The 19,267-nt window shown below is 46.5% G+C and overlaps 1 protein-coding gene across 1 annotated transcript in view; it reads right to left on the bottom strand.

The window, feature by feature from the left end:
- MTPAP (mitochondrial poly(A) polymerase) overlaps positions 1–19,267 on the bottom strand; it is a 52,116-nt gene that overhangs the window by 28,624 nt on the left and 4,225 nt on the right. Inside the window, exons 2-4 of the mRNA XM_077491048.1 lie at positions 16,084–16,253; positions 7,305–7,523; positions 5,275–5,496 (exon numbers count right to left, since the gene is read on the bottom strand). Of these exons, the coding sequence (XP_077347174.1) occupies positions 5,275–5,496; positions 7,305–7,523; positions 16,084–16,253 (611 nt within the window). The remainder of the gene's footprint in view (positions 1–5,274; positions 5,497–7,304; positions 7,524–16,083; positions 16,254–19,267) is intronic.

Raw genomic sequence — 19,267 nt, 5'->3', positions numbered from 1 at the left:
AGCTTTTTGTTCCCCCTTGGTGATTGACTTATGCCACAGCCGTGGCGTTCTGACTGGATCCTGATCGGACACCCCTGAAGTCTCATCGACCATGTGAAGAGGCACAGCCTGATCGCTCTTAGCTCAAGCAGATTGATCAGCAACTTAGATTCTTCCACCGACCAGAGGTCCTGAGCCGACTGAACCCCCATCACTCCACCCCAGCCGGATAGGCTGGCGTCCGTTGTGATCACTGTCCACTTCAGCGGTAGGAACGACTTCCCGGACTGAATTACCAGGGACCTCAGCCACCAGATCAGTCCCATTTTGTCAAAATCTCCTTCTGCAGGACTCTGGTGTGGAACTGGACATGTGGTACTGCCTCGAAGGAGGCTACCATGAGCCCCAGGACTCACATGCAGAAGTGGAGCGACGACCACTTGCGGTTCATCAGCAGTTTTACCGTGGATCTGAGAGTCTGCAGTTTGTCTGAAGGGAGAAACACTCTTCGCTTCCCTGGAGTCCAGCAGCAAGCCCAAGTACTCCAGACGCTGGGTCGGTACAATCACCGACTTCTTTAGGTTCAACAGCCACCCAAATTCTTGCAGGGTCTGCAAGGTGATCACCACATCCTCCTCTAATTATGAGGCGGAAGATGCCCTCAGGAGGAGATCGTCTAGGAAACCAACGATTGCAAACCCACATTGCCGCAGCAACGCCTAAACTGGAGCCAATACCTTGGTAAAGACTCGGAGGGCTGATGCCAGACCAAAAGGGAGAGCCACGAACTGGTAGTGGGCTTCCCCGAATGCAAAATTGCAGAAACTTTTGATGTCGAAGGCATATCGGTATGTGCAGGTACGCATCCTGGATATCTAAGGACGCCAGGGAGTCCCCTTGATGGAGTGCGGTGACTACTGAGCGAATGGATTCTATTCTGGACCCCTCTACTTTTACAAAGTAATTGAGGGCTTTCAGGTGAAAGATTGTAGTTCCCAAGGGGGAAAGGGTACGTCCAAACAGATTTGAGTAGAATCCATGGAAACGTTCCGGAACCGATACAACCACCCCGCAACTCAGCAGGTCCCGTCGTGCCCCCAAAAGGGCCTCCCAGCGAGCTGGGGATACGGGTATGCTGGAGGGGAAGAATCTGTTTGGCGGCCAAGAGAGAAACTCTATTGTGTAGCTGGAGGAAATCAGATTGCAGACCCATTGGTCGGATAGCCGAGAGGACCACCGGGCTGGAAACTCCTGAAGGCGATCCCCCATCCGAGACATGGGTGGGAGCAAACCTTCATGCAGTAGCACTTTTGTTCGCAGGCTTGCGGTTCCAGGGATGTTTTTGTCCTTCCGTGGTCATCCTGTTGGGTTGGGGACATTTAGCCGAAGCTCCGGGAAGATGAAAAAGCCGTTTGTGAGCAGAAAAAGGGCCCTTGCCTACGCAATGACTCCTTAGCCTTCCTGGCCTGTGGGAGTAGGGTACTCTTACCACCAGTGGCATTTTTAATAATGTCATCCAAAGAGGCTTTAAAGAGCCGGTTGCCAAGGAAGGGAAGATCCGTCAGGGTTTTTTGGATGCCTGGTCAGCAGACCAGCATTTTGACCAAATCAGGCGCCTCAGCACCACTGCTGACACTGAAGCTCTGGATAACAGAGGAAGAGTCCAGGGCCACGTCAAAAACATACTTAAGGCCTTGCACTAGTTGGTCTGCTAGTTCCATGCAGACAGGAGAAGCCTGCTGCATTCCCAATTCGCGGTGCAACAGTTTTGCCCACTCAGTGTCTGCAACACAAGTGCGGATGCCAGTACTGGTCGCACGGCTGACCCCACAACTGTAAACAAGGAACGAGCTACTGCCTCGGCCTTCCTGTCCATGGGATCCTTAAATGCAGGAGTCCCCTCTACCGGGATCGTGGTTACTTTATTTAACCTGGATACTGGGGGGTCCACGACCGGAGGAGCCGACCATTTCTTGGTAAGGCTTTCCTCAAAAGGGTTACGCACCGCCATAGATTTGGGGACCGAAAACGTCTGTTACGGGCGACCCCATTCCTTGTAAATGAACTTGTCAAAATAAGTCAGATATGGGAACACCTTAGGTGAACGTGCTGGCTTGCGGGACCCAAAGGGGACCGCTACATCAGCAGAGGGATCTGATGGCTCCTGAATCTTCAGGGTATCAGGCACAGCTGCGATAAGTGCTCCAACAAGCGCTTTGTCGCGCACTGACCCGGACGGGGACTCATCCTCACTGTCCGAACGGTCCTGGTCAGCGTCATCTGACAAGACAGAGCAGGGGTCACCAGCCTCAGCAGGACTTGAGTCTGCATCAGAGCTCTGCCCAGAGGACGGGGGCAGGGGCTGCTTTTTTGCACCCTTTTTCCCACGTGCCACCTCCATCTTGGCAATGAACGAATTGAGGACCGCCGTCAGGGTGTCCATGGGCACTGTAGAGTCCACAGGCAACCCGGTTGCAATTGCCTGGATTTTGGGGGGGGGGACACCAGTTTCTGAAGCCATGCTGACCCTACTCTGTCTGCCACCCAAAGGGGACTTAGGACAGTGACAGTCCCACCCTACTTACTGCCGCTGGCTGGGGGGCTCCTTCCCGCAGGACTCACCACCATGAGTTCTGCGCTATTCAGCAGGTAGTGCCTGTAGTCCCTGTTGGCTCCCAGGTGCAGAGGAAACAGTGCTGTATCGGTGGAAGCAGCTGCAAATTGCGCTAAAACCGCTCTGAACTGTGCTCAGGCTTCAAGAAAATGGCCGTCCAGCATCCAGCACAAGGACATAAAACACAGAGAAAATGGCTGAGAGCAAAAGGAGCACATGCTGCCACTAGAGAACACTAAAAAACGTGTAAAAAAAATGGCCTCTATAGGAAATAACCAGGAAAATGGCCGCTGAAGCCCAGGAGAGCATGCTGCCCTTGTCCACACCTAAAATGGCCGCCGAAAGCAGCTCCATGAGGTACAGGGAGAAATCAATGGCGGTGAGCACAGCACTGCGTAGGACATCAGCATGGCCTCACAGACACCTTCCAGGGGCTTGAACAGGACCCAGGACACAGCTAGCTAGTGCAACACCCCCCAGGTGAGAGACCCCCCCCCCCCGGAGAGCCCCTGCATAGACACACACACACACACACACACACCATTCAGCAGCCACATGCAGCATCCCCCACAGGGAGGAGGGAAGATGGGGACAAGGAGAGAAGAGAGGGAGGTGAGGGACTCCCAAATCGACCTCCCAGGGAATGCCCAGCTGCTCGACCTGTAGAGCTGTAGTTACCAGTCCTGAAGAGCTGGGAGACATTCCATCACAGACCCACTCACTGATCAGTACAGGGTGGCTGCTGGCACGGCATACTGTGACACAGACATCAGTAGCCCGGTCATATGTATGCCCCGGAGCATAAAAGCTCACGACCACCTCTGGAGCTGAGGTTTCATCGTGACCTGCCTAGCGCATAGCTGCGGCCTGCACACGCTCGATGGCCGGACTGGGGAGACTACAAGGATGAGAGTATCCAGCCTGTCACCCAGCCGGCTGTTGATAGTAGATCACAGAATTAATCATCTGGAACAAAAAAAAACACGCTTCGGCAGCAAAAAAAAAAAAAAGCAGCACGGGCCGATGGGCCCGCAGGGTTCCTAGGTCCTTCTCCTTCACTAGGCAAAATAAAACTGATGACTGCATGGCAGGCTGGAGGGTTGTTGCCCAAGGGACCGCCCCCTGGGCAGAAACTAAAGAGTTCTGAGTGTTGTATTACAACTAATGCCTAGTGTTTTCCTAGTAAAGGCCATAACAACCCAATGGCTAAGAGGAGCCGTGTCGGTCGGTGAATACAAGAGAAAAATATTTTACCCCTTTGCAAAAGATCACTTGGAACTTTGTGGCAAAACCCTTGTTAGCAATCAGACATTTCTTTTAGTTGGCCACCAAGTTTGCACATATCTCAGGAGGGATTTTGTCCCACTCCCCTTTGCAGAGCCTCTCCAAGTCATTAAGGTTTTGAGGTGGACGTTTGGTAACTTGAACCTTCAGCTCCCTCCATATATTTTTTATGGGATTAAGGTCTGGGGACTGGCTAGGCCACTCTAGGGCCTTAATGTGCTTCTTCTTGAGCCACTTTGTTGCCTTGGCAGTGTGTTTGGGGTCAATGCCATGCTGGAATGCCCATCCACAACCCATTTTAAATGCTCTGGCTGAGGTAAGGAGGTTCTCACACAAGATTTGATGGTACATGGTCCTGTCCATCGTCCCTTTGATGCAGTGAATTTGTCCTGTCCCCTTAGCAGAAAAACACCACCAAAGCATAATGTTTTCACCATGTTTGGCGGTGGGGATGGTGTTCTTGGGGTCATAGGCAGCATTCCTCCCCCTCCAAACACGGTGAGTTGAGGCAATGCCAAAGAGCTTGATTTTGGTCTTATCTGACCACAACACTTTCACCCAATTCTCCTTTGAATCATTCAGATGTTCAGTAGGAAACTTCAGATTGGCTGTACGTGTGCTTTCTTGAGTAGGGGGACCTTGTGGGCGCTGCAGGATTTCAGTCCTTTATGGCATAGTGTGTTACTAATTGATTCTCCCTTGTAGTTCTGGGCCGATTCCTCACCAGTCTCATGGATCATTGAAACTTCACGAGGTGAGATCTTGCATGGAGCACCAGACGGAGGGAGATTGACAGTTATTTTGTGTTTCTCCAATTTGCAAATAATCACATCTACTGTTGTCTCCCTCTCACCAAGCTGCTTGGCGATGGTCTTGTAGCCCCATTCCAGCCTTGTATAGGTCTACAATCTTGTCCCTGACATCCTTGGACAGCTCTTTGGTCTTGGCCATGGTGGAGAGATTGGAACCTGGATTGATTGCTTCTGTGGACAGGTGTCTTTTATACAAGTAACAAGCTGAGATTAGGAGCACTCCCTTTAAGAGAGCTCTCCTGATCTAAGCTCGTTAATTGTATAGAAGACACCGGGGAGCCAGGAAAATACTTATTTCACTCATAAAATTGCAAATCAATAACTTTTTAAAATTATACTGATCACTACTGATATACTGATCATTTTTTTTTGTCAGTGGGCAAACACACAAAATCAGCAGGGGATCAAATAAATTTTTCCCTCACTGCATGTATACCGATTTCTTCTTTACAGGACTAGATAAGTTAGTGTTAGATCATGAATGTCTAGATGCAGGGATTTCAGTGTTAGGGCAGACTTATCCTTTAAGCAAACAGAACTGCATGAATCACGAGAATATCAATATTAAACCAATAGCAGACTTACCTTTCCAGTCACATCTTTTAGACTATCCAAATTTAAGAACAGGTCCAAGTCACACCCCATCTTTCCAAAAGAATTGACACTGGAGCCATAGAGATGAACAGTGGCTTGGGGGAAGTAGGCCGTGGCAATGTCACTCATTAAAGAACTGAGCAAGTAACGAACTCTTATACTTTCCTCCGTTAACTGAAGTTCATCTAAGATGATATGTGCTTGATCCACAATCTGATTGGCAGCAAAACATACATGTAATTAGTGTAAGCAGGCAGCAATTAAAAAATGTGTTTGCGATTTAACTGACATGAAGATAAAAAAAAAGACAGTTCTGTCAATAGACTTTCACTGAAAGCAGTGTTACAAAATCCATTAAAAGAGAAATATGGGGAAAGCTTTTTTTCCGCCATACCTCTCTTCTGGGTCACAGAAGTGCACTTATTTCAGCACCTCCATGTCCATAATTTAGCAAACTAAAGCCTTCTATCGGATGCCATCACACAGCCAGTCCAGGCCCTGCAGGGATCTTGACAATTATGTTGGGCTTGACTGGAGAGCCTGAGCCAGCTGCTTCCGCCTCCTCACCAGCCCGGTGTAGCATTAAACACTCAGCGTTTTTTTAGCTTAGCTTAACACACTGAGTGAACTATTTGTTAAAATTCTTATGCCGGTACTTGAAGTTTATAATTTTCAGTGATCCTGCTTGCTCTTGCAAGTGCTGCTTCCTTGAATTTCTGATCTTTACAGGAAGGAGTTAACAATGGACAGTGCAGTCTCAAGTCAGTCTGAATGGAGCAAGAAGGAGTAGGGGAATGCCTTGTCATGCTAGGCTATAGGACTGTATGCTGCAATGTAGAGACTCTGCATTCAAGGATAGCTGCCTAGGATACTGTAAGAGAAATGTGCCACCCTGAAACAAGAAAACTGGGGTACTGGTCATGGCACCAACTTAAACAGGAACAAAGGAAAGCATTAAAGGATGAAGAAACCATATACTCATTAAGCAACAAAATCAGCTGCTGAAAATGCTTAAAATAACAAAGGATTTATTTTTACTTCAAGGATAAATTTCTCCATGGTGCCTAAAATATAGAGGTCAACAAGGGAAGCAGTCTGTCCTAAACAAAAGAAGAGAAAAAAGTTCTTTAAGTGGAACTTCACGCTCTCATTGGACATTGGTTATTTTTAATCCTTAGACCCGGTTCACACTGAGGCAGCACGACTTGCAGCGCGACTGCCTCAGGCGAACGGGATCCGACTTTAGCGGCGGCTTGCAAAATGACATCTGTATAGAAGTCAATGCAAGTCACCCCAAAAGTCGTACAGGAACCTTTTTCTAAGTTGGAGCAACTTGGGACAGAATGGGACGCGACTTGTCAGGCGGCTAAATTGCCTGATGAGTCGCCCCTGTGTTAACCGGGTATGCTGCTAGTATTAGTAAATAGATGGGAAAGTAGATCATATTTACTTGTTTTAAACTTCTTTTTTAAGTTTCTTCAGTTACTTCCTGGTTTCTTGCCTAGGAGTCTTCAGGAGCGGATGAGAGGAGAAGGGGTTTTCTAAGCTAAGCACACCCTCCTGCATTAATGCTTGAGCCAAGGGCAGATGTATTCCAGGAAGTAAATGTTACATTTTTTTAAAGTGATTTCTTAACCACATAAAGCATGGAGACATGGATGGATAGGCACGTTTTCTGTGAATATTAAACATGAATTTAATAGTATTTTTGGTGCTCAGATGCAGCGTAGATCCGCTTTAAAAACTGCCAGCAGTTAAAGCAGTCACCACTAGAAACCAGCACATGTCTGCACCACCTCAGAGTGTTTCTAACCTGAACACTGACACCCCCCCACAACAACTACCGGCCAGTGAAAGCAACCATTACACTAAATGGTCAATGCTGTGGTGTGGGAGGGGCCAAACACAGCCAGACTTTATAAATCACTATCTGCATAGTTGAACACTGGCTTCCCTGGGAGCCAGATAAATAAAAAAATCCTTTTAGAGCCCATATTAGATGTAACACATGATGAACTTACATTTTTAGCTGTGCATATTTTCTTTAATAACTCGGGTCCAGAAACAGAAGTCTGCTTGGAGAAACTAACGAAATTTTGAGTCAATTCATGCGACTTGACTTTAATAAATCTAGATTTAAATGGCACAACACAGGTATCTTCATCGTCTGGAATTTTGGTAGCAGCAAGAAGTGAATTAATACTTTCTTTATTCACAAACTCCACAAGTGCAAAAGTGCCCTAAAAGGGAACATAAAACAAAATAGGATTTAAATTGAAAATAAATAGGCATAAAGAGAGCAAGTGTCAGTCTTCTGTAATACATGAAAAGAAACAATGATTCCTGACAGTACCTCGATCTAAAAAGGTGTTGAGCCAAAAGTGTTTTTTTTTTTTCCTCCTAGGTTTGGAGAGAGTGGGTAAGGATTAAAACCCCTGGGTTTTGTACTGCTATCAAATGTTCCATTAGAGAAAGATATACCCTTTCTTCATGTCCTGCTGACATCACTTTTACTATACAAGTGAGGGAACGTCTGCAACAGGTACAAAGATAGAAATAAAAATCTGACAGGAGTTCTAGCCTTCCCGTACTCAACAAAAAAGAATTCAAGTTAGACTTGCCAGTAATTTGTTTTCCAATAGACTTTCAGGACAGCCACCTGAGAGATCATGGCTCCACTTCCCAAAAGGAAACACCTCCTCCATCAGAGCTTTTTAAGGAAAGCCTCCAGGCAGCCTCCTCAGTTGTTTGTAGGGACTCTCCGACCCCAGCTGCAACACATAAGCGACAGTTATATCAAAGTAATAGAGCACTAACACAAAACAGGGCGGGTTACTGCTGTCCTGAAAGTCTATTGGAAAACAATTTACCGGTAAGTCTAACTTGAGTTTTCCAAAATGACTTTCAGGACAGCCACCTGAGAGGTTTACCGAGACTTACTCCATTCAGGGCGGGGCAACAGCCTGTAAGACTTTCCTTCCAAAAGCCTGAACCCCAACCGTCATGAGATTTAATCTATAATGGTGGGCAAATGTCATCAGACTTGACCAGGTAGCTGCCTTACATATCTGCTCAGGGGTGACGCCAGCTTTCTCTGTCCAACTCACCTCTGTAGCCCTTGTGGAATATGCCCAGACACTCACTGGACTCCTCTGGCCAGCACAGGAATAGGCTTCCGCAATAGCCATCCTTAACCATCTTGCTATGGTTCCTCTGGAAGCTTGCTTTCCCTTTTTCTTGCCTGAAAATAAAATAAATAGTGCATACACACGTCTAAAGTCCTTAGTGGCTTCCAAATAACTTAGGACTGCTCTCTTAACATCCAAGGTATGGAATTCTTCCTTCTTACCCGACGGATTAGAGCAGAATGTAGGAAGAATTATCTCCCGAGATCGGTTCTGAACCGACGCCACTTTGGGCCAAAAATTAGGATCCGTTTTTAGGACTATCCTATCCGGAAAAACAGAAAAGAATGGCTCCCTGATTGACAAGGCCTGCAACTCACTAACGAGCTCAAGTAATGGCCACTAAAAAAAACTGTTTTCAACGTAATCCACATCAGGGAGGCCAAATTAATAGGTTCGAAAGGATACCTGGTCAGGGCCTGCAGAACAGTAGACAAGTCCCATACTGGGCAATTCTTAGACACAACCAACCTAGATCGAGAAAGAGCTCTGAAGAACCTGACTACTAGAGGGTCTGATGCAATAGGTTTCTCCAAGAAAACCCCCAGTGCGGCCACTAGCACCTTGAGGGTGCCGATTGCTAGCTTATTGTCTGCCCCTTCTTGCATAAACGCCAAAATTGAAGCAATTTGTCTTGGTGATCTTGCCAAAGTCTTGCACCAGGAATTGAACGCCTTCCAGTATTTGAAATATATTGCCCTAGTGACCTTCTTTCTACTGGACCTCAGAGTAGCCACCAACTTGTCTGAGAACCCTTTTCTCTTCAAGAGCTGCTCCTCAGAAACCAAGCTGTGAGCCTCAGCTTTGCTTGATCTTGATGGACGAGAGGGCCCTGCAGGAGGACATGTTGTCTTAAAGGAAGTTGCCAGTATGGTTTTAGCTGTATCTGTAGTAGGGCCGAGAACCAAGGTCTCTTGGGCCAAAAAGAAGTGATCAGAATTATCTTTGCCTCCCCTCTTCTGATCTTGCTTATAACCCGCGGTATCAACTGAAACGGGGGAAAGACATAACATAGGTGAAAATTCCATCTGTGTGTCAAGGCATCTACTCCCAATGACTGCTTGTGCCTGTTCAAGGAGAAGAGAGGGACCTGGGCATTTTCCCAAGTGGCAAAGAGATCTACATCTGGCTGTCCCCATGTTTCCCTGATCAGCCTGAAGTCCTCCATATTCAACTGCCATTCTGCCTCTAAGACCTGGTTTCTGCTGCGGAAGTCTGCTTTTTTGTTTAGAGATCCCTTTAGGTGGATCGCTGACAAGGATAGAGTATGCTGCTCTGCCCACGCCAGGATACCTTTTGTCAGATCCTGAAGCGTCCTGCTCTGGTTTCCCCCTGCCTGTTTATGTATGCCACGACCATGGATGTGTTGCTCCTGGATAACACCTGAGAAAGCCAACATCGCCCTCTCCACTGCCTTCAGTTCCCTCCAATTTGAGGACCTCCCTACCTCTTCCACGGACCATGAGCCCTGAACCCATTGGCAGTCCATGTGAGCTCCCCAAACCCAGGAGCTGGCGTCAGTTGTCAGCTGAACCTGGACTGGGAAAGACAGCAACAGGCCCTCTGAAAGAACCTCTTGGTTCCTCCACCACAGACTTCTTTTTACCGTGGTGGGGATTTTTTACCAGAAGATCCAACGAACTCTGTTGGTGATCCCAAATCTTCAATAAGAAGGCCTGTAGAGGTCTGAAATTATGTTTCGCCCACTCGACCACCGGGATGCAAGAAACTGTACCAGCTTCTCTTTTTTTCTCTTCCGGCAGGAAAATCCTTTGATCCAGAGAACTGATATGAAACCCCAGGAAAGTCACTTCCTGAGCAGGGTCCAAACTTGATTTCTGCAGATTTATAATCCATCCTAAGTCTCTTACCCTATTTCCCCAAAAATAAGACCTAGCGTGATTGTCGTTGATGGCTGCAATATAAGCCCTACACCCCAAATAAGCCATACCCTGCTTCCCCCGAAAATGAGCCCTGCCCTGAAAATAATACCTACAAGGACTTTAACTAGGGCTTATTTGGGGGGTAGGGAGTATATTGCAGCCATCACCGACAATCACGCTAGGTCTTATTTTTGGGGAAACAGGGTAGGTGGATGCAGGCTCTGTCCATGTCTTTTCGCAAGCCCTACCTGGTCTGGGCAAAAAATAACAGGTTGTCTAAGTAGAGGATCACTGAGATTACTTCTAGATGAAGGGGCGCTAATGCTTCGGCCATAATCTTGGTGAACACCCTCGGGAATGAGGACAGGCCAAACAGGAGGGCTCTGAACTGGAGGAGAACTACCTTGCTCCCTTCCCTTAGTGCCAACCTCAGATATCTCTGTAATCTGATGGAAATCGGGACATGGAGATATGCATCCTGCAAATCTATGGATGCCATATAGCATCCCCAATTCAGGAGGTTCCTTACGGAGCAGAGAGAATCCATCCGAAACCTCTCACACTGCACCGATCAGTTCAGCACACTGAGGCTTAAAATGAGACGGAATTTCCCAGAAGGCTTCCGGACCAGGAACACATGTGAATAAAATCCTTGACCCAGCTCCTCTGTCGGGACTGGCACAATCACCCTCAGACATCAGATCCTGAATGAGGGACTTCATGGCGAAGGCCTTGACCGGATCCCTTCGGATGTTTGTGAAGAAGAGCCTTTGCGGAGGGACCTCCGTGAACCATCTTGTAACCGTGGAAAATCATTCTCAAAACAAATCGATTTTGAGTAATGGCCCCAACTGAGGGAGAAACTCTTGGAGACTCCCTTCCACCCTGATGGGCGAGTCATTGTGGCTTGATGACGGACGCAGGAGGATTGAGGAGCACTCCACCCTTACCCTTAGGTTTTTGTGCTGCCCAAGGCTTCCTCCTGTTCTGTGTCCTATTTTATGGCTAACAGAATTAGTCAGGGCAGCTGACCTGGCTGTCATGCGGACTGACTAAGCTGAAGGATCTGCAATACATGCAATAGCTGCTAAAAGCGTTGAAAAGGAGTCTAAAATCTCCTGGTTTGGGGAATCAGCCATAATATGAGATTTCAATTGGTTGACCCAATTATCTAGATTTCTCGCCACACAGGTTGTTGCCATGGCTGGTTTCAAATTCATCATTACTGACTGCCAGGCTCTCTTTAGAAGGAGGTCCATCTTTTATCCATAGGCTCCTTTAAAGTGCCCATGTCCTCGAAAGCCAAGTCTGTCGACTTTGAAACTTGAGAGAAGGCAGAATCTAACTTCAGGACCTTGTTCCAAACAGAATCCAGGCTGCCTTCGAAAGGGAACCTTCTCTTATGTGCTCTAGAGAAAAAAAGTTTTCTTCTCGGGCTCTAACCACTCTCTCTTGATCATATCAGAGACCAGGGAATGGACCGGAAAAGTGCGACACTTGGAATCCCATAGCCCTGCATACATGCGATCACGTAGAGAGCTTTTTCTTCTCCTCCTCAATTCCTAAGGTTGTATAGATCACTTTGAGGAGACCTCCCACTTCTTCTAAGGACAATTTATACTTAGAGGCTGCCTTCTCTTCCTCCTCTGATTCAGATTCATCTAAAGCCAAAGAGATAGAATCCTGCGAGGTGTCTTGAGACATGCCCCCCCCCCCGTCATCAATTGAGAACACCCCTGGGGCTCCAAGGATGACTGCGGGGTTCTATGCTCTCCTGACGCTCCAGGATCGTCTGCTAAGTTAGATCAGAACGCCTGAAAAGTAGCCTTGGGCTCATCCTTAATGGTTGCAATTAAATCACCACAAACGGAAGAGGATTCTTCCCTAACCAGGCTTGAGATACAAGATGCACAAAGAGTTGTGATCCAGGTTTCACTTAGTTTTTCCTTGCATACAGGGCATCTCCTCTTAACTGGTTGGGCAGCACTTTTTGCCTAAACAAACAGAAAAGAGACAAGGAAAAACAAACCACGCTATTTAAATTCTGCAAAAAAAGGAATGCAGATGACACCCAGGTGCAACAAGGGAAAACCACACAATTCCCAGTGCCCAAGAAAGGCAACATCCCCTACATCCCCCACCACTGCAAACAATCCTGACCCCTAAGAAGGGGAAAGAAAGGGGGGGGGGCACTTCTCTCCCCCACAGGAGCAAAAGGATCCAGACCATTCAGAGACACTGCTCCTACCTTCACCTTGCTGGCGCCTTGGCTTGCCCCCTTGTCTACATCGCTCTCCATCGTTGGCTCTAGCAGACGTGTGGAATCGCACACCGCTGGTCCCGGGATTTAAAAATCGCAGCTGCGCCGACCCGGAAATAAGGCGCCAGTTGGTCCTCCTCTCTCCCCCTGTGTTCCAGTGACAGGAAATGATGCTGCACGCCATCAGAAGTCCCACCCCTTTCTCGGAGGACACGGCCGAAGGCTCTCCTGGCCACCAGAAAGATGGCGGCCGCCTCTCCCGCAATGTGGCACACCCTGCACGCGGGAAAAACAAAAACCTGCAGCCGCCAAGCTCTGAAGAAAAAGCAGGGGAAAAGACGGACTGGTGTACTGTCTCTCCCCAAGCACTGAAGGGGAAGAGAGATCCCATGGCACCGTCCCCACTGGGAGGCAGATGGGAGGACCAGCTCCTAGGAAAAATAAGGTAGGAATCACTCTCAGGACCAGCCTAAGAGACCATGGCTCCCACCAGAGGTGTTCCTCCCAGGATGAAACACAAAAAACTGACGAGGCTGCGTGGAGGTTTTCCTTAAAAAGCTCTGATGGAGGAGGTGTTTCCTTTTGGGAGGTGGAGCCATGATCTCTCAGGTGGCTGTCCTGTAAGTCGTTTTGGAAATACTTTCTTTTTAGTAATCAGCAGACAGGAAGTGATGGGAAGTGATGGGAAATCACTTACACAGAGCCATGGATAGCAGTAAAAACTTGACAGGGAATCTCATCCTTCCCAAATAAGCATGGTGCCTCAACCTCCTACTGCATTCTAGGCAATATAAAATAAACTAGTACTAAGTGTTTTAACCCAGATGCATTCACAACATTAAAGAGGTTGTAACCCTGCCTGTTCCCATTTCCATTCTGTTTAACCCGACCACAATAATCATGGCAGCTGATCCATAATACCGTGGCACCATCATCCCGCTATGTTACAGTCTCTCCTTTCTCCCCCTCCCTGCCTGTCAGTTCCTAGCGTGTGAGCGATCGCCAAACCTGCCCCTCCCCTCCTGCCACTATTCTGTGTGGCAGTAAAGCCAGAGAATAGCATTACTGCCAGACCCTTTGTTATAACAAGGTATAATACACAGTAATTTTTTTTTAAATGATGCTGCTAACTACCTTATATTAATGCGCTGCTGTGTGGTAAAGTGACCTCTTGCTGCCCCCCCCCCCCCACCCCAATCTAAAGACTACAGCAGGAGGGGCTGAGTGGACATCACATCGGTCACATGGCTTCCCAGCTGATGTCAGAGGGGAATCTCAGCCCCTCCTGTTCTAGTCCTTAGATTGGGGGAGGAGAACGGCGGGAGGTCACGTGACGCTCTAAAATAAGGTATTTAGCAGCATAATTTTATAAAAAATATTAACACTGTGTATTATACCTTGTTATAAAAGAGGGTCTGGTAGTAATGATACTCACTGACTTTACAACCACTTTAAGGTAAAAAGTTCTCCGGTACAATCACAGCCCCCACCCATACCCAAATACTTTCTTACTGTCACTGCTGCTGACCCCATGATGATCTGCATCATTCCCTGAACTTCTGGCTTGAAGAGGAAAGGGGAGGGCAAAAGGAGTGAATGACTCCTAAAGCTGTCTGTCGGGAGCTAGGAGGAGGGAGCAGGGGTGTGGCTTGCCAGATGCTAAGTGTTTCAAATTAAAGCGGAGGTCCACCCTAAAGTAGACCTTCCGCTCATTGGAATCCTCCCCCCCTCCGGCGCCACAATTGGCACCTTTCAGGGGGGTGCAGGTACCTGTACAGTACAGGTATCTGCACCCACTTTCATTCTGCAGGAGGTACGCCCCTTTCCGCAGAGTCTACGCCCCTTTCCGAAAGTCCCCCGCTGCCTGCTGGGAAACACACGGATCCCAGAGACAGCGGGGACCATCCTTATTGCGCAGCGCGACTCGCGCATGCGCAGTAAGGAACCGGGAAATGAAGCCGAAGGGCTCCACTTCCTGATTCCCATACCCAAGATGGCGGAGGCAGCACCCGAGAGACGATCGAGAGATCGGCTTCAGGTGCCGACATCGCGGGCGCGCTGGGCGGGTAAGTGTCATTATTTTAAAAGTCAGCAGCTGTAGTATTTGTAGCTGCTGGCTTTAAAAAAAATAAAATAAAAATAAAAAAAAAAACGGCGGAACTCCCGGCGGACTCCCGCTTTAATTTTCAAACTCTGTCATGCTAGGGACAGACAGTGAAGAGAAGTTCCCCCACCTCCTTGATTACATAGACAGGAAGAAAAACAAATAGTAGCAAGTCTAATCGTTCCCCAATCTATTAAAAAACTGTCTATTAAATTGCCATTAGACATATTCCCTGTCTCAATGGCAACCATCACTGGGATATGAAATGAGGACCCAGACTTCAATAAGAAACCAACAGAGACTGTAACTTTCCCCTTCTCTATCCAAAACAGAAAAAACATTTTCACTGAAGAGCCAACCTCTTCCTAGCATAGAAGTAGGGCTGAAACAACTAATCGATTAATCGACAACTAATCGATTATGAAATGAATCGATTATTATTTTCATAATCGATTAATCAGCCAGTAACATAATGGGGGTTAAAAAAAAACTAAAATTAGCCCTTTATAGTACAAAAAGAGCAAATAATCGCTACTGTAAATATTACTCACTGTTCTACAGTAAAAAAAAAAAAAATGAACCCCTTACAGTAGAGATTATCTGCTTTTTTTCTACTATAAAAGGGCTAATTAGTTTTTTTTAACCCCATTAGACCCCAACGTCTTAGACCTGGTTCACATCTATGTGTTTTTTGCAGAAATGCACTACAGTTCATTTACATGGTTTCCAATGAAACACGTTCACATCTGAAAGGGTCAGGGACTTTTAAACGCAAAATGGTGCTTTATTGGTTCAATATACTTCAATGGAGAAGCTGCAGAAAAGCATGTAATGTGTTTTTGCAGCAATTTGTGTTTTTTAATCTGCCCAAAAAAAAATGCAAATTGCAGTAAAATCACGTGCGCAAAAATCAAAACGTACAGCAAAAAGCACTGCAGAAACAGATCAAGAGCAAACTGCATAGGTGTGTACCGAGCCTTATGCTGGCCACACAGATCAATTTTCAGATGAGAATATGGAGATTAAAAATCTTTGTACATTCGCTGAATGAAAGTATTTTGTTTGAAATTTTCACTTGTTTTTAACATTCTGTTTTTAAAATGAATGTAATTTCTGAACGAAAACCACATACACTGTCTGAAAGTTCCTTTGACTAAGAAGTTTTCTATTATTTCCAAATTTTCCCGTCACTGTGGTTGAAAATGAACATCAATTTGACCCACTTTTTTTTTTTTTTTTAAAGGTTATTAACCGATTAATCGAAACAATAATCAGCCAACTAATCGATTATGAAAATAATCGTTAGTTGCAGCCCTACATAGAAGTTTACATTTTAAACATGAAGAAGATTAAGATGAAAATACTTACATAGCCGTCAAAAAAGAAGTGATTGGCAACTTCTCCATGTCGTGATAAATGCTTCAAAAATTTATTCTCATTAATTTTAGGAGGGCAGCTTATTAATATTGATTGTTTGGCTTGTTCTTCTCTTTCCCTTTGGACATCTGCAAAGTTCTTCCTTGTGAGGTGATCTTGATCTGTGAATATTATAGAGTTAATAAATAATTAGTACCAGATAACACAACAGATTAGATTTAGAGTGTAAAGTGATTGCAAAAGTACCTTTTTTAAGTTAAAAATAACAAACATGTTATACTTACTTGCTCTGTGCAGTGGATTTGCACAGGAAAATACTTGCAGGAAAATACTGGAAAATACTGGATCCTCCTTCGGCACTCCTGCCACCAACCCCCTCCCCCCCACCTTCTGTTGAGTGCCCCCACAGCAAGCAGCTTCACCACCGCGCCGGTCCTAAAGGTGCTGCGGGCAGAAGTTTTTAGGCGAGGCTGCAGTCCGCGAGGCCGGATGCCGCGGACTAGGCCGAAGCCGCGGCCTCGCCTTAGAAATCCTGCCTGCAGATCCCCAGGACCGGCGCTGACACCGCGCCGGTCCTGAGGAGCTGCAGGCAGGAGTTTTTAGGCAAGGCCGTTACTTCGGCCTAGTCCGCAAGGCCGTACGCTGCGGACTAGGCTGAAGCCGCGGCCTTGCCTAAAAACTCCTGCCTGCAGCTCCTCAGGACCGCCACGATGTCCATAAAAAATTAAAAAAACTCGATTCGAATTGTGAATCGAGTTTTTTGTTTTTTTTTAAATCGCAGATTTTTTTTTTTTTAATCGCCCAGCTCTAGTAAGTATTAGGGGGGCTGCTGCACACAGAAGGCTTTTTATCTTAATGAATAGAATGCATTGAAATAAAAAAACCTTCCGTCCTTACAAATCACTTTAAGAACAGAAGTCTCTTTTAATTACTGTTACTGTGCCAATGTCCCTCCACTCAGTAGAAGTCTTTTCTTTATGCAGACTGCCTGGATTAGCTTCCTATGTCCAATGAGACCAGTTTTTGCCTTTCTGCAGAAGCCACTCCAGATCCATCCATTTGGGTTTATAAATAGACATAAAATCATAATAATAATCAAGATGATATCAAAGGTGGTCATTTCAAGAAGACGCCAGCACCCCAATTATGTGAAGTGTAAGAAAAGCCTAACACTATTTATTCTTAAAAATGTCCCCTCCTACCTACGCCGCCTAATCTGTGTAAAAAGGATATGTGTATTTACCTATTTTTAGTCCACTCCGGTCTGATTATGTGATCCCACAGCCCTGGCTCCCTTACGTCAGTGAGCAGCAGCTGCAGGGGAGAGGATGGAGCACTGACAACAGCTGGGCAACAGGTGCCGTTGTCAAGTGCTCCTTAACCCAAAGAATCACCTGACTGAAGAAGATTAAAAATGGGCAAGTACACAGATAGTTTTAGATACAGGTTAGGCAACATAAGTAGGAGACGGGGAGAGAGAACATTTTTAAGAATAATTTTATTTAGGCTTTTCTTACACTTTAATGTTACCCTAAAGCAGGGCTTGACAAATCCCAGGCGCCAAGCTGCCATGGAGACAAGAATGTGCATCCTGGTGCTTGGGCTGCCGCCCAAATGCTTCCACACACCTCACTTCTATGTATCTCAGGCTCTACACACAACCGCTCTCCTCCCCCTCTTGTTGCTGGCCCGGGAGTGATGTGTACGACCTCACTTCTGGGTTCCCATTGACAGTTTTTTTACAGTTTTCCTGCCCATCAAGGCAGGGAAAGAATGTAATGCAGTGGTATCTGTACTGCATTACATTCAGTGGGGCACATGCAGGGTGTTAGAAGTTAAGTAAAAAATATTTTTACGAGCGCACGCAAAGGTAAGGTTTGACATGTTGGGTATCTATTTTCTTGGTGCCACCTCGGCTTTTATATTTTACCAAACAAATGGGTAATTTATTGCGTTTGTGTGCCCCCTAAAATTGTGTTTTTGCTGAAAGTTTATGTTTACTAGACCTTTGCGGTAATATCGCGTGGCATAAAAAATTGGAACTACCACTATTTCATTCTCTAGAATGTCTGCTTTCAGAAAATATATGTTTTAGGTGTTTTATCTAATCTTCAGGCCTAAAATTATTTATTAAACGTGTGCAAAAACGACTGTCAGCAAAAGGGTTAAAGGATAAGTTCACCTTCGGGAACACGTTACATGTTCTACTCGTAAGCATTGTTAGTTAAAAAAAACACGTCACAGAAGACTGTAAGACCATTCACAATGTGCAGCATGACTTGTGCATGCACAGTGGGCACCCGGCTGCGAAGCCACAAGCTGTCACAGCTGGGTGCCCACAGATAGAGATGCCGCCACCGAGGACAGAAGAGCAAGGGAAGGGACGGCTTGGGCGAGCATCTGTTTATTAAAAGTCAGTAGCTACAGTTTTTGTAGCTGGTGACTTTTAAAGAGGAAGGTCTTCTTCTTAAATTGTACCTACAGGTAAGCCTATAAGGCTTCCCTATAGGTACTGTAAATATTGCACCGTTTAGGAGATATATACTGTATACGTTGCCACCAACATCATCGGAGCATGCACACTAAAGGAACGGCCTGCTTGTGCCTTTCTTCAGGGCCAGTGCAGTGGCCAACGGCTCTTGTGAGGCATGTGACGTAATCGGGGCTCCGGTCAACCATAGCGCCAGAGCCCACAAACCCAGGAAGTAACTCCGGGAAACATGACTAACTGGCCCTGCAGCAAAGGAAGGCCGAACTTCTGAGGGACGGCACCGTCACCCAGTAGTACCCATTCCCCGGTGCCACATTTGGAACCTTTGGGGGGGAGGTAGAGCAGCAAGGACTTGCACTTTTGGGTGGAACTCTGCTTTAAGAAAATGATATAACATAACCGAGTTTTGCGTGCTGGCATAATTATCAGTCAAACTATCCCAGAGCTTAAAATGGTTGTAAACCCTTACAAACCACTTTGACCTACAGGTAAGCCTAGATTAAGGCTTACCTGTAGGTCCAAGAAATATCTCCTAAACCTATACGATTTAGGAGATATTTGCCCGAAGACAGGCACCGCTGTCTACGGCGCATGCGTAGGCGTGCAGACGCACTGAGTGTGGCATCGTCAATGACGAAGATGCCGCGCGTGTCGGCTCCCATGCACATGCGCGGGAGTGACGTC

This window comes from Lithobates pipiens, unplaced genomic scaffold (genome assembly GCF_037356315.1).
Source record: "Lithobates pipiens isolate NorthernLeopardFrog02 unplaced genomic scaffold, aLitPip1_a1.2 Scaffold_19, whole genome shotgun sequence".
Lineage (NCBI taxonomy): Eukaryota > Metazoa > Chordata > Amphibia > Anura > Ranidae > Lithobates > Lithobates pipiens.
The sequence above is the reverse complement of the archived record's forward strand: the minus strand, read 5'-3'. Positions and strand labels throughout refer to the sequence as shown.